At 52.5% G+C, this 15,450-nt stretch overlaps 1 protein-coding gene across 8 annotated transcripts in view; it reads left to right on the forward strand.

Annotated features, from left to right (window-relative positions):
• The window catches only part of DAAM2 (dishevelled associated activator of morphogenesis 2), a 683,500-nt gene that overhangs the window by 601,232 nt on the left and 66,818 nt on the right, over positions 1-15,450 (forward strand). For 7 of the 8 annotated variants that reach the window (XM_073671724.1, XM_073671725.1, XM_073671726.1 and 4 more), the window contains 2 exons: positions 5,446-5,577; positions 10,824-10,994. In XM_073671724.1, coding sequence (XP_073527825.1) covers positions 5,446-5,577; positions 10,824-10,994 — 303 coding nt within the window. Of the gene's footprint in view, positions 1-5,445; positions 5,578-10,823; positions 10,995-11,079; positions 11,149-15,450 lie in introns of those variants that run through there. The other variant, XM_073671727.1, reaches the window with a different exon arrangement.

Genomic DNA, 15,450 nt, shown 5'->3' on the forward strand with positions numbered 1-15,450 from the left:
TTCTCCTCTGTCCCCCTCCATTCTCCTCTGTCCCCCTCCATTCTCCTCTGTCCCCCTCCATTCTCCTCTGTCCCCCTCCAGTCTCCTCTGCTCCCCTCTATTCTCCTCTGGCCCCCTCCATTCTCCTCTGCCCCCCTCCATTCTCCTCTCTCCCCCTCCAGTCTCCTCTGTCCCCCTCCAGTCTCCTCTGTCCCCCTCCAGTCTCCTCTGGCCCCCTCCATTCTCCTCTGTCCCCCTCCATTCTCCTCTGTTCCCCTCCATTCTCCTCTGCCCCCTTCCATTGTCCTCTGCTCCCCTCCAGACCCCTCCTCCTCCATTCTCCTCTGTCCCCCTCCATTCTCCTCTGTCCCCCTCCAGTCTCCTCTGTCCCCCTCCAGTCTCCTCTGCCCCCCTCCAGTCTCCTCTGTCCCCCTCCATTCTCCTCTGTCCCCCTCCATTCTCCTCTGTCCCCCTCCATTCTCCTCTGTTCCCCTCCATTCTCCTCTGCCCCCTTCCATTCTCCTCTCCTCCCCTCCAGACCCCTCCTCCTCCATTCTCCTCTGTCCCCCTCCATTCTCCTCTGTCCCCCTCCATTCTCCTCTGTCCCCCTCCAGTCTCCTCTGTCCCCCACCATTCTCCTCTGCTCCCCTCCATTCTCCTCTGCTCCCATCCATTCTCCTCTGCCCCCCTCCATTCTCCTCTGCCCCCCTCCATTCTCCTCTCTCCCCCTCCATTCTCCTCTGCCCCCCTCCATTCTCCTCTGTCCCCCTCCATTCTCCTCTGTCCCCCTCCATTCTCCTCTGTCCCCCTCCATTCTCCTCTGCTCCCCTCTATTCTCCTCTGCCCCCCTCCATTCTCCTCTGCCCCCCTCCATTCTCCTCTGCCCCCCTCCATTCTCCTCTGTCCCCTCCAGTCTCCTCTGTCCCCCTCCAGTCTCCTCTGTCCCCCTCCATTCTCCTCTGTTCCCCTCCATTCTCCTCTGTCCCCCTCCATTCTCCTCTGTTCCCCTCCATTCTCCTCTGCCCCCTTCCATTCTCCTCTGCTCCCCTCCAGACCCCTCCTCCTCCATTCTCCTCTGTCCCCCTCCATTCTCCTCTGTCCCCCTCCATTCTCCTCTGTCCCCCTCCATTCTCCTCTGCCCCCTCCAGTCTCCTCTGTTCCCCTCCATTCTCCTGTGTCCCCCTCCATTCTCCTCTGTTCCCCTCCATTCTCCTCTGCCCCCTTCCATTCTCCTCTGCTCCCCTCCAGACCCCTCCTCCTCCATTCTCCTCTGTCCCCCTCCATTCTCCTCTGTCCCCCTCCATTCTCCTCTGTCCCCCTCCATTCTCCTCTGCCCCCCTCCATTCTCCTCTGTCCCCCTTCATTCTCCTCTGTCCCCCTCCAGTCTCCTCTGTCCCCCTCCATTCTCCTCTGCTCCCCTCCATTCTCCTCTGTCCCCCTCCATTCTCCTCTGTCCCCCTCCTTTCTCCTCTGTCCCCCTCCAGTCTCCTCTGTCCCCCTCCTGTCTCCTCTGCTCCCCTCCATTCTCCTCTGCTCCCCTCCATTCTCCTCTGCCCCCCTCCATTCTCCTCTGCCCCCTCCATTCTCCTCTGCTCCCCCTCCATTCTCCTCTGCCCCCCTCCATTCTCCTCTGCCCCCCTCCAGTCTCCTCTGTCCCCCTCCATTCTCCTCTGTCCCCCTCCATTCTCCTCTGCCCCCCTCCATTCTCCTCTGTCCCCCTCCAGTCTCCTCTGTCCCCCTCCATTCTCCTCTGTCCCCCTCCATTCTCCTCTGTCCCCCTCCATTCTCCTCTGTCCCCCTCCATTCTCCTCTGCTCCCCTCCATTCTCCTCTGCCCCCCTCCATTCTCCTCTGCCCCCCTCCATTCTCCTCTGCCCCCCTCCATTCTCCTCTGCCCCCCCTCCATTCTCCTCTGCCCCCCCTCCATTCTCCTCTGCCCCCCCTCCATTCTCCTCTGCCCCCTCCATTCTCCTCTGTCCCCCTCCAGTCTCCTCTTTCCCCCTTCCATTCTCCTCTGCTCCCCTCCATTCTCCTCTGCCCCCCTCCATTCTCCTCTGTCCCCCTCCATTCTCCTCTGTCCCCCTCCATTCTCCTCTGTTCCCCTCCATTCTCCTCTGCCCCCCTCCAGTCTCCTCTGTCCCCCTCCATTCTCCTCTGCCCCCCTCCATTCTCCTCTGCCCCCCTCCATTCTCCTCTGTCCCCCTCCAGTCTCCTCTGTCCCCCTCCATTCTCCTCTGCTCCCCTCCATTCTCCTCTGCCCCCCCTCCATTCTCCTCTGTCCCCCTCCAGTCTCCTCTGCCCCCCTCCATTCTCCTCTGCCCCCCTCCAGTCTCCTCTGTTCCCCTCCATTCTCCTCTGTCCCCCTCCATTCTCCTCTGCTCCCCTCCATTCTCCTCTGCCCCCCCTCCATTCTCCTGTGTCCCCCTCCAGTCTCCTCTGCCCCCCTCCATTCTCCTCTGCCCCCCTCCAGTCTCCTCTGTTCCCCTCCAGTCTCCTCTGTTCCCCTCCAGTCTCCTCTGTTCCCCTCCAGTCTCCTCTGCCCCCCTCCAGTCTCCTCTGCCCCCTTCCAGTCTCCTCGGTCCTCCTCCAGTCTCCTCGGTCCTCCACCAGTCTCCTCGGTCCTCCTCCAGTCTCCTCGGTCCTCCTCCATTCTCCTCTGTCCCCCTCCATTCTCCTCTGTCCCCCTCCATTCTCCTCTGTCCCCTTCCAGTCTCCTCTGTCCTCCTCCATTCTCCTCTGCCCCCCTCCATTCTCCTCTGCCCCCTCCATTCTCCTCTGTCCCCCTCCAGTCTCCTCTGCCCCCCTCCATTCTCCTCTGTCCCCCTCCATTCTCCTCTGTCCCCCTCCATTCTCCTCTGTCCCCCTCCATTCTCCTCTGTCCCCCTCCATTCTCCTCTGCCCCCCTCCATTCTCCTCTGCCCCCCTCCATTCTCCTCTGTTCCCCTCCATTCTCCTCTGCCCGCTTCCATTCTCCTCTGCTCCCCTCCATTCTCCTCTGCCCCCCTCCATTCTCCTCTGCCCCCCTCCATTCTCCTCTGCCCCCCTCCATTCTCCTCTGCCCCCCTCCATTCTCCTCTGTCCCCCTCCATTCTCCTCTGTCCCCCTCCATTCTCCTCTGTTCCCCTCCATTCTCCACTGTTCCCCTCCATTCTCCTCTGTCCCCCTCCATTCTCCTCTGTCCCCCTCCATTCTCCTCTGTCCCTCTCTAGTCTCCTCTGTCCCCCTCTAGTCTCCTCTGTCCCCCTCCATTCTCCTCTGCCCCCGTCCATTCTCCTCTGCCCCCTTCCATTCTCCTCTGTCCCCCTCCATTCTCCTCTGCCTCCTCCATTCTCCTCTGCCCCCCTCCATTCTCCTCTGCCCCCCTCCATTCTCCTCTGTCCTCCTCCATTCTCCTCTGTCCCCCTCCATTCTCCTCTGTCCCTCTCTAGTAACCTCTGTCCCCATCTAGTCTCCTCTGTCCCCCTCCATTCTCCTCTGCCCCCCTCCATTCTCCTCTGCCCCCCTCCATTCTCCTCTGCCCCCTTCCATTCTCCTCTGTCCCCCTCCATTCTCCTCTGCCCCCCTCCATTCTCCTCTGTTCCCCTCCATTCTCCTCTGTTCCCCTCCATTCTCCTCTGTTCCCCTCCAGTCTCCTCTGCCCCCCTCCATTCTCCTCTGCCCCCCTCCATTCTCCTCTGTTCCCCTCCATTCTCCTCTGTCCCCCTCCATTCTCCTCTGTCCCCCTCCATTCTCCTTTGTCCCCCTCTAGTCTCCTCTGTCCCCCTCCATTCTCCTCTGTCCCCCTCCATTCTCCTCTGTCCCCCTCCATTCCCCTCTGCCCCCCTCAATTCTCCTCTGCCCCCCTCCATTCTCCTCTGTCCCCCTCCATTCTCATCTGTCCCCCTCCATTCTCCTCTGTCCCCCTCCATTCTCCTCTGTCCCCCTCTAGTCTCCTCTGTCCCCCTCCATTCTCCTCTGCCCCCCTCCATTCTCCTCTGCCCCCCTCCATTCTCCTCTGCCCCCCTCCATTCTCCTCTGCCCCCTTCCATTCTGCTCTGTCCCCTTCCATTCTCCTCTGCCCCCCTCCATTCTCCTCTGTCCCCCTTCCATTCTCCTCTGTCCCCTTCCATTCTCCTCTGTTCCCCTCCATTCTCCTCTGTTCCCCTCCATTCTCCTCTGCCCCCCTCCATTCTCCTCTGTCCCCTTCCATTCTCCTCTGTCCCCCTCCAGTCTTCTCTGTCCCCCTCCAGTCTCCTCTGTCCCCCTCCATTCTCCTCTGTCCCCCTCCATTCTCCTCTGTCCCCCTCCATTCTCCTCTGTCCCCCTCTAGTCTCCTCTGTCCCCCTCCATTCTCCTCTGCCCCCCTCGATTCTCCTCTGCCCCCCTCCATTCTCCTCTGTCCCCCCTCGATTCTCCTCTGTTCCCCCTCCATTCTCCTCTGTTCCCCTCCATTCTTCTCTGTCCCCCCTCCATACTCCTCTGTTCCCCTCCATTCTCCTCTGTCCCCTTCCATTCTCCTCTGTCCCCTTCCATTCTCCTCTGTCCCCTTCCATTCTCCTCTGTCCCCTTCCATTCTCCTCTGTTCCCCTCCATTCTCCTCTGTTCCCCTCCATTCTCCTCTGTCCCCCTCCATTCTCCTCTGTCCCCCTCCATTCTCCTCTGCCCCCCCTCCATTCTCCTCTGCCCCCCCTCCATTCTCCTCTGTCCCCCTCCATTCTCCTCTGCCCCCCCTCCATTCTCCTCTGTCCCCCTCCATTCTCCTCTGTCCCCCCTCCATTCTCCTCTGCCCCCCCTCCATTCTCCTCTGTCCCCCTCCATTCTCCTCTGTCCCCTTCCATTCTCCTCTGTCCCCCTCCAGTCTCCTCTGTCCCCCTCCATTCTCCTCTGTCCCCCTCCAGTCTCCTCTGTCCCCCTCCATTCTCCTCTGTCCCCCTCCATTCTCCTCTGCTCCCCTCCATTCTCCTCTGTCCCCTTCCATTCTCCTCTGTCCCCCTCCATTCTCCTCTGCCCCCTTCCATTCTCCTCTGCCCCCTTCCATTCTCCTCTGCCCCCTTCCATTCTCCTCTGCCCCCTTCCATTCTCCTCTGCCCCCTTCCATTCTCCTCGGTCCCCCTCCATTCTCCTCGGTCTCCTTCCATTCTCCTCTGTCCCCCTCCATTCTCCTCTGTTCCCCTCCAGTCTCCTCTGTCCCCCTCCAGTCTCCTCTGCCCCCTTCCATTCTCCTCTGCTCCCCTCCATTCTCCTCTGTTCCCCTCCAGTCTCCTCTGTTCCCCTCCAGTCTCCTCTGTCCCCCTCCATTCTCCTCTGTCCCCCTCCATTCTCCTCTGTCCCCCTCCAGTCTCCTCTGTCCCCCTCCAGTCTCCTCTGCTCCCCTCCAGACCCCGTTGACTCTCTCGGTATTGTCTCTTGTCATCTCCTGCCGGTTCGGTGTGGTGGTGACTATGACGCTGACGTCTAGAACTTGCAGTAATGATTTCCTCCTTTTCAGGAGCTGGAGTACCAGAAGCGGCATTACCGGGATCCGGAGGACCGTTTCGTGCCCGTTATGGGGGACTTCATCACAGTAGCCAGTTTCAGCTTCTCTGAGCTTGAGGACCTCCTGAGTGAGGCCCGGGATAAGGTGGGAACTTCTCTGACCTACAATAAGAAATCTTATTCTTATTCCCGAGTTACGTCCTCTGTTCACATCCAGAGCTGCATTCACAATTCTGCTGCTGGCTTCTGAATGAGTGAACCACATTCTCTTTCCATAGACAATTATTTGGATGCTTTGAATGTGATTGGAGAAATAAGCTTTGTTATTGTTATGTATCATTTAGTTATTGCCGCCTTTTCATGAACCAGGAGGCCCAGGCTGAACAGATCTACTCACACACAGAGCTGCAATGTGGCTACAAATCTCCCTCTTTTTGGGGTTTCTGCCTCTCCTGGGTTCTCCACATTATAGTGGGTTTTTAGTTTATTGAATTGGTTAAGGAGACAGGGCGGAGTGAATCCATAGCTGTGTCTGTTTGGGATCCATGGGGCCTTTGTGGAAGATGGGGGGTAGTTGCGGTTTTATGGGGGGATGCAGATGATTACAGGCTGGGATTCCTGCAGCAGGAATGTTTGTTTCACTCTCGTTCACCCTCCATAATCCTCACAGTAAGCAGGGTCTTTGGAAAGTGAGAGTTCTGGCGCTGGGACTGAGGAGCGAGGGTCCCGGGGTCTGCGGGATCCTGTCCTGGCAGAGCTGATGGCGGCAGAGGGGGAATCACTGGCACCAGCAGTGGCATGATCTCACCGGGCACCGAGCCCTCCGGCCTCTCTTAAAGGGACACTAAACCCCACTGAACGGCATGATTGCTCTTTGTTATCAGCCATTTCAGGCCGGGAAGAGGTGACTGTAGGACAGGGGACTATGATCTATTACTCCCTGTTATCAGCCATTACTTGGGGAGGAGACTGTAGGACAGGAGACTACGCTCTAGTACTCACTGTTATCAGCCATTACTGGGGAGAGGTGACTGTAGGACAGGAGACTACGATCTATTACTCCCTGTTATCAGCCATTACTGGGGGAGGTGACTATATAACAGGAGACAACAATCTATTACTCCCTGTTATCAGCCATTACTGGAGGAGGTGACTATAGGACAGGAGACTATGCTCTATTACTCCCTGTTATCAGCCATTTCTGGGGGAGGTGACTGTAGTACAGATGAATGAAATCTATTGCTCTCTGTTATCACCCAGTACAGAGTATGGCGAGGTCTCGGCTTATTTTCTTCTAGATTATACCACTGTATTATTTAGGGATGGGCCAGAATTTCCAGAACACGTTCTTAAGGCGAGCCTCTACCTTTAAGGACCCTGCTGGGTTTTCCTCCTGATCTCCTGGTGAATCTTCCCTATTTCTAAATAGGATATAATAACATTGTATCTGCGGAGAGCGACCAATCGCAGAGCAGCCAGCGCCATTGGAAGCCATCAAGGATTGCAGAATTATTCACACCCTGCCATAACAGCCAATCAGGAAGCAGATGGTCGAGGTGTGTGAGAGACTTGCGCTGCCAGGCCGCCGCCGCTCCGCTCGCTCCTCAAACTGCTCCGGCGCTGCCGCTCTGCTCGCTCCTCAAACTGCTCTGGCGCTGCTGCTCCGCTCGCTCCTCAAACTGCTCTGGCGCTGCCGCTCCGCTCGCTCCTCAAACTGCTCTGGCGCTGCCGCTCCGCTCGCTCCTCAAACTGCTCCGGCGCTGCCGCTCCGCTCGCTCCTCAAACTGCTGCGGCGCTGCCGCTCCGCTCGCTCCTCAAACTGCTCTGGCACTGCCGCTCCGCTCGCTCCTCAAACTGCTCCGGCGCTGCCGCTCCGCTCGCTCCTCAAACTGCTCCGGCGCTGCCGCTTCGCTCGCTCCTCAAACTGCTTCGGCGCTGCCGCTCCGCTCGCTCCTCACTTGTTTGCTGAAGAAATAAAGAGCTCGTGCCAATTATAACTTGGAAGAAGTGAGATAACAAAATATTAGGAATCTGCAGAGTAAGGAAATATTCTTGGAGGTGTGAGACCTGCAGCGAGCGCCCCGGACCCCGGCTTTGAAGAATTCTTCTTCTCATGGCACTCTCTTTATGTCACTCCATGTAAATCACTTATTGTCCAGCGTCTTCCTGACGGTGGGCTGTATTAGCACCGCAGAGAGGGAATCGCTTTACAGCATTCTGCTTTACAGTCCAAAAGTCCCATCCGTGGGGTGTAAGGGGTTAAAGCACCATAACTCCCCCAGGAACTGGAAAACTTGTAGTATAATGCAGGAGAATTTAAGGTCTTAATCCTGGATTACAGTTGAATTAAAACTGGATTACAGCTCTGTGATGATACATTGTAGACTGCTGCTGCCACTGGGAAAGCTGGATTACATAGATGTACATGATACATTGTAGACTGCTGCTGCCACTGGGAAAGCTGGATTACATAGATGTACATCATACATTGTAGACTGCTGCTGCCACTGGGAAAGCTGGATTACATAGATGTACATCATACATTGTAGACTGCTGCTGCCACTGGGAAAGCTGGATTACATAGATATACATATGATACATTGTAGACTGCTGAGATTGGGAAAGCTGGATTACAGCTCTGTGATGATACATTCTGGGAGTACTGCTGCCACTGGGAAAGCTGGATTACGTAGATGTACATGATACATTGTAGACTGCTGCTGCCACTGGGAAAGCTGGATTACATAGATATACATGATACATTGTAGACTGCTGCTGACACTGGGAAAGCTGGATTACATAGATATACATGATACATTGTAGACTGCTGAGATTGGGAAAGCTGGATTACAGCTCTGTGATGATACATTCTGGGAGTACTGCTGCCACTGGGAAAGCTGGATTACATAGATGTACATGATACATTGTAGACTGATGCCACTGGGAAATCTGGGTTACAGCTCTGTGATGATACATTGCAGGCTGCTGACACTGGGAAAGCTGGATTATAACTCTGTGATGATACATTGCAGGCTGCTGACACTGGGAAATCTGGATTACATAGATGTACATGATACACTGCAGACTGCTGAGATTGGGAAAGCTGGATTACTGCTCTGTGACGATACATTGTAGACTGCTGACACTGGGAAAGCTGGGTAGTGTTCAAAATACTAGCAGTCCAATATGACTAACCAGATTAATCACTATTTTTGGTATAAATTATATCACCACATGTCAGGCAATTTACCAGTTGGTGCAGTAGATTGTAAGAAAACCCCCAGACTCCGCATTCATGATCTGCAGGTTTCTGAGTCTGTGTATCTGAATAATTAATTGTAAGGGGGTGAGTTCAATATAATAGCAGTGTGGAGATCAATCATTCTGTGAGGAAACAGCTGTGAATCAGGTGGCCCTTATCTAAGGGTGAAGCAGCACATGTTGTACCTGCATTTCTCCTTGAAAGCCTGAGCAATATGGGTCGTTCGAGACATTGTTGAGAAGAACAGCGTACTTTGATTATAAAGTTGATTGGAGAGGGTAAAACTTATAAAGAAGTGCAGACAATGATCTGCTGTTCAGCTAAAATGATCTCCAACGCTTTATAATGGAAAGCAAAACCAGAGAGACGTGGAAGAAAACGGAAGACTACCATCCGAATGGATGGAAGAATGGCCAGAATGGCAAAGGCTCAGCCAATGATCAGCTCCAGGATGATCAAAGACAGTCTCCAGTTACCTGTGAGGACTGTGACAGTTAGAAGACGCCTGTGTGAAGCTAATCTCTCAGCAAGAAGTCCTCGCAAAGTCCCACTGTTAAAAAAAGATATGTACTGAAGCGGATACAATTTGCCAAACAACACATCAACTGGACTAAAGAGCAATGGAGAAACATTTTGTGGACTGATGAAAGTAAAATTGTTCTTTTTGGGTCCAAGGGCCGCAGACAGCTCATCAGACGACCCCCCCCAAACTCTGCATTCAAGCCACAGTACACCCTGCAGACAGTGAAGCATGGTGGAAGCATCATGATATGGGCATGTTTCTCTTACTATGGTGCCGGACCTATTTACCGCAGACTAGGGATCATGGACCAGTTTGCATATATCAAAATGCTTGAAGAGGTCATGTTGCCTTACGCTGAAGAGGATATGCCCTTGAAATGGGAACTTCAATAAGACAACGACCCTAAACACACCAGTAAACGAGCAATATCTTTATTCCAGTTCATCAAAATTGAGGTTATGGAGTGGCCAGCTCGATCCCCGGATCTTAATCCAATAGGACACTTGTGGGGTAACATCAAAAATCCAGTTTCTGAAGCAAAGCCAACAAATGCCAAAAAATTGTGGGATGTAGTCAAAGCATCCTGGGCTGGAATAACAGCTGACAGTGGCCAGAAGTTGGTTAACTCTATGCAACATAGATGTGAAGCAGTTCTAAAAAACTGTGGGCAACAACTAAATATTAGGTTAGTGATTCACAGGAATGATAAATCCTCAAAAAAAGAGACATATTGTGAGTTTATAAAGACAAATACAGACACTGCTATTATTTTGAACACTGCTGTACACAAGTCTGCAGACTGGCCGGAGTCAGGACTTTGTGGTCCCTCTTCAATGCCTTGAAATTAATGTAACTGATGTTTAAGGGGCTGGGGTGTGAGTCCGATCCCAAGAGGTAGAAGGGGAAAGACACATGTTTGGGGGGTTGTTGTGTCTTGTGAAAGGCGAGGATCTGCTGCTGAGGCCGGATCCTGGTGCCAGTGAGGAGACAGGGATCATCTGCCATGTACTATTGTCACATAGTTTGGGTACCATGCCGGATTTGGGGAGCTTCTCTAATAACCAGTGTTATAGCTTTCTTGGTCTCGGATTACCTGGTGACGTCAGTATTTGGATAGAGCTTGTATATATGAGCATTTTTGCAATTTGCTGCTTATTTCAATTTGCAGCCGTTCTTGAGATATTGACACTTTTTCTTTTGTTTACAGCTTGTTGCCTTGGAGACCGACCACCTCTGCAGCCTAGTTTGTAACCGCTGCTCTGAAATTGGCTGGAATTGGGAGATATCAGCTTCAAAACAGCGCTTACAAGCTCAATAGCTTAAATAGCTCACTGTGTAAGCGCTGCACTCGCTTTGCGGTCTACCAGCGGTGGCCGGTCTACCTGCGGTGGTCGGTCTCCATAGCAAAAAAAAAGTGGCTCCATATCTCAAGAACCGATGAAAATTTTAACAATTAAAAAATTGCTGATATTTCCAACCACTGTGCGAACCATGGATGAAGGAAGGTGTGAACAGCCCTGTAATGGACGCAGATTGTTCTCAGTATCCGTCGCTCTTGTCACTATTCGCCGTCTCTGATCGTGTCCATTCTTTCCGATTCTTTTAGTTCGCCAAAGCAATGAAACATTTTGGAGAATCCGAGGGCAGAATGCAGCCAGATGAGTTTTTTGGCATTTTCGATACTTTTCTGCAGTCGTTTTCCGAGGCGAAGCAAGATCTGGAGAACATGAGAAAGAAGAAAGAAGAAGAGGAGCGGCGGGCTCGGATGGAAGCCATGGTGAGTCCGAGTGATCGCTGTGATGAATACTGTCATTTTTTTTTCAAGGAACTTTTTTTCATTTTTTGAAATTTGGATTTTTCAGGCAAAATCTACTCAATGTTAAAATAATGGAGGTATATATAGCTGTAATGCTTTGTGTTACCTGCGGGGGCGCTGTAGGGAATAGTTACATCCTATCTTGAGCATATCTGAAAGTTCTTGCAGAAAACATACTGAAAATTAGAAGTTAAAATATCCGCTGTTTTCTGGAGTTTGGAGCCTTCTTATACAGGTTTATACCACCCAGCAGTGATGGTGATAGGATCTGCCAGAACCGGGGTCCCATCTCTGCAGTCAGAGCCTTGGTCTCATGTATATGAACTTGGGCACAAAAGTTTTTCTTAACAGTCGTATTACTTTGGAGATTGAAGACAAAGTGATTCCCGCGCCTCTCATTCTGGAGAATGGTTGTAAAGGAAAGTGCTGGATCCCGTCTTAAATATCAAAGCAGCAAATTCTGCGGACCGTCTGTCTATAGGGAAGATATGTCACTTTAAATTCTGCCCCATAGAAAAGTCTAAATATAAGTATGAGCATTTGTGAAACAAGAGGGTGTAACAGTGACACCTAGTGGTAACCATAGGTAAAGCAGATGTTATAGATTCTGCCGACCAAATGATGACATCACCAGAGATCAGCGGCGACAACACTGAGAATGCCGCCTATCCATCACTAGAGATCAGCGGTAACGTCACTGAGAATGCCGCCTATCCATCACCAGAGATCAGAGGTGACATCACTGAGAATGCCTCCTATCCATCACCAGAGATCAGAGGTGACATCACTGAGAATGCCGCCTATCCATCACTAGAGATCAGCGGTGACATCACTGAGAATGCCGCCTATCCATCACTAGAGATCAGCGGTGACATCACTGAGAATGCCGCCTATCCATCACCAGAGATCAGCGGTGACATCACTGAGAATGCCGCCTATCCATCACTAGAGATCAGCGGTGACATCACTGAGAATGCCGCCTATCCATCACCAGAGATCAGCGGTGACATCACTGAGAATGCCGCCTATCCATCACTAGAGATCAGCAGTGACATCACTGAGAATGCCGCCTATCCATCACCAGAGATCAGCGGTGACATCACTGAGAATGCCGCCTATCCATCACTAGAGATCAGAGGTGACATCACTGAGAATGCCGCCTATCCATCACCAGAGATCAGCGGTGACATCACTGAGAATGCCGCCTATCCATCACCAGAGATCAGCGGTGACATCACTGAGAATGCCACCTATCCATCACCAGAGATCAGCGGTGACATCACTGAGAATGCCGCCTATCCATCACTAGAGATCAGCGGTGACATCACTGAGAATGCCGCCTATCCATCACTAGAGATCAGAGGTGACATCACTGAGAATGCCGCCGATCCATCACTAGAGATCAGCGGTGACATCACTGAGAATGCCGCCTATCCATCACCAGAGATCAGAGGTGACATCACTGAGAATGCCGCCTATCCATCACCAGCGATCAGCGGTGACATCACTGAGAATGCCGCCTATCCATCACCAGAGATCAGAGGTGACATCACTGAGAATGCCTCCTATCCATCACTAGAGATCAGCGGTGACATCACTGAGAATGCCGCCTATCCATCACTAGAGATCAGCGGTGACATCACTGAGAATGCCGCCTATCCATCACTAGAGATCAGCGGTGACATCACTGAGAATGCCTCCTATCCATCACCAGAGATCAGCGGTGACATCACTGAGAATGCCACCTATCCATCACCAGAGATCAGCGGTGACATCACTGAGAATGCCGCCTATCCATCACCAGAGATCAGCGGTGACATCACGGAGAATGCCTCCTATCCATCACTAGAGATCAGCGGTGACATCACTGAGAATGCCGTCTATCCATCACTAGAGATCAGCGGTGACATCACTGAGAATGCCTCCTATCCATCACCAGAGATCAGCGGTGACATCACTGAGAATGCCTCCTATCCATCACTAGAGATCAGTGGTGACATCACTGAGAATGCCTCCTATCCATCACCAGAGATCAGAGGTGACATCACTGAGAATGCCTCCTATCCATCACTAGAGATCAGCGGTGACATCACTGAGAATGCCGCCTATCCATCACCAGAGATCAGAGGTGACATCACTGAGAATGCCGCCTATCCATCACCAGAGATCAGAGGTGACATCACTGAGAATGCCTCCTATCCATCACTAGAGATCAGAGGTGACATCACTGAGAATGCCGCCTATCCATCACCAGAGATCAGAGGTGACATCACTGAGAATGCCGCCTATCCATCACTAGAGATCAGCGGTGACATCACTGAGAATGCCGCCTATCCATCACCAGAGATCAGAGGTGACATCACTGAGAATGCCGCCTATCCATCACCAGAGATCAGAGGTGACATCACTGAGAATGCCGCCTATCCATCACTAGAGATCAGAGGTGACATCACTGAGAATGCCGCCTATCCATCACTAGAGATCAGAGGTGACATCACTGAGAATGCCGCCTATCCATCACCAGAGATCAGAGGTGACATCACTGAGAATGCCGCCTATCCATCACTAGAGATCAGAGGTGACATCACTGAGAATGCCGCCTATCCATCACTAGAGATCAGAGGTGACATCACTGAGAATGCCTCCTATCCATCACCAGAGATCAGAGGTGACATCACTGAGAATGCCGCCTATCCATCACCAGAGATCAGAGGTGACATCACTGAGAATGCCGCCTATCCATCACTAGAGATCAGAGGTGACATCACTGAGAATGCCGCCTATCCATCACCAGAGATCAGAGGTGACATCACTGAGAATGCCTCCTATCCATCACCAGAGATCAGAGGTGACATCACTGAGAATGCCGCCTATCCATCACCAGAGATCAGAGGTGACATCACTGAGAATGCCGCCTATCCATCACTAGAGATCAGCGGTGACATCACTGAGAATGCCGCCTATCCATCACTAGAGATCAGCGGTGACATCACTGAGAATGCCGCCTATCCATCACTAGAGATCAGAGGTGACATCACTGAGAATGCCGCCTATCCATCACTAGAGATCAGAGGTGACATCACTGAGAATGCCGCCTATCCATCACTAGAGATCAGCGGTGACATCACTGAGAATGCCGCCTATCCATCACCAGAGATCAGCGGTGACATCACTGAGAATGCCGCCTATCCATCACTAGAGATCAGCGGTGACATCACTGAGAATGCCGCCTATCCATCACTAGAGATCAGAGGTGACATCACTGAGAATGCCTCCTATCCATCACTAGAGATCAGAGGTGACATCACTGAGAATGCCGCCTATCCATCACTAGAGATCAGAGGTGACATCACTGAGAATGCCACCTATCCATCACCAGAGATCAGAGGTGACATCACTGAGAATGCCGCCTATCCATCACCAGAGATCAGCGGTGACATCACTGAGAATGCCGCCTATCCATCACTAGAGATCAGCGGTGACATCACTGAGAATGCCGCCTATCCATCACCAGAGATCAGAGGTGGCATCACTGAGAATGCCGCCTATCCATCACCAGAGATCAGAGGTGACATCACTGAGAATGCCGCCTATCCATCACTAGAGATCAGCGGTGACATCACTGAGAATGCCGCCTATCCATCACTAGAGATCAGCGGTGACATCACTGAGAATGCCGCCTATCCATCACTAGAGATCAGCGGTGACATCACTGAGAATGCCTCCTATCCATCACCAGAGATCAGCGGTGACATCACTGAGAATGCCGCCTATCCATCACCAGAGATCAGCGGTGACATCACTGAGAATGCCTCCTATCCATCACTAGAGATCAGCGGTGACATCACTGAGAATGCCTCCTATCCATCACCAGAGATCAGCGGTGACATCACTGAGAATGCCGCCTATCCATCACTAGAGATCAGCGGTGACATCACTGAGAATGCCTCCTATCCATCACTAGAGATCAGCGGTGACATCACTGAGAATGCCGCCTATCCATCACTAGAGATCAGCGGTGACATCACTGAGAATACCTCCTATCCATCATTAGAGATCAGCGGTGACATCACTGAGAATGCCGCCTATCCATCACCAGAGATCAGGGGTGACATCACTGAGAATGCCGCCTATCCATCACCAGAGATCAGCGGTGACATCACTGAGAATGCCTCCTATCCATCACCAGAGATCAGCGGTGACATCACTGAGAATGCCGCCTATCCATCACCAGAGATCAGCGGTGACATCACTGAGAATGCCGCCTATCCATCACCAGAGATCAGAGGTGACATCACTGAGAATGCCACCTATCCATCACCAGAGATCAGCGGTGACATCACTGAGAATGCCGCCTATCCATCACTAGAGATCAGCGGTGACATCACTGAGAATGCCGCCTATCCATCACTAGAGA

The sequence above is a fragment of the Phyllobates terribilis genome, unplaced genomic scaffold (genome assembly GCF_046119375.1).
Source record: "Phyllobates terribilis strain yellow unplaced genomic scaffold, ASM4611937v1 Scaffold_3__8_contigs__length_932513732, whole genome shotgun sequence".
Classification (NCBI taxonomy): domain Eukaryota; kingdom Metazoa; phylum Chordata; class Amphibia; order Anura; family Dendrobatidae; genus Phyllobates; species Phyllobates terribilis.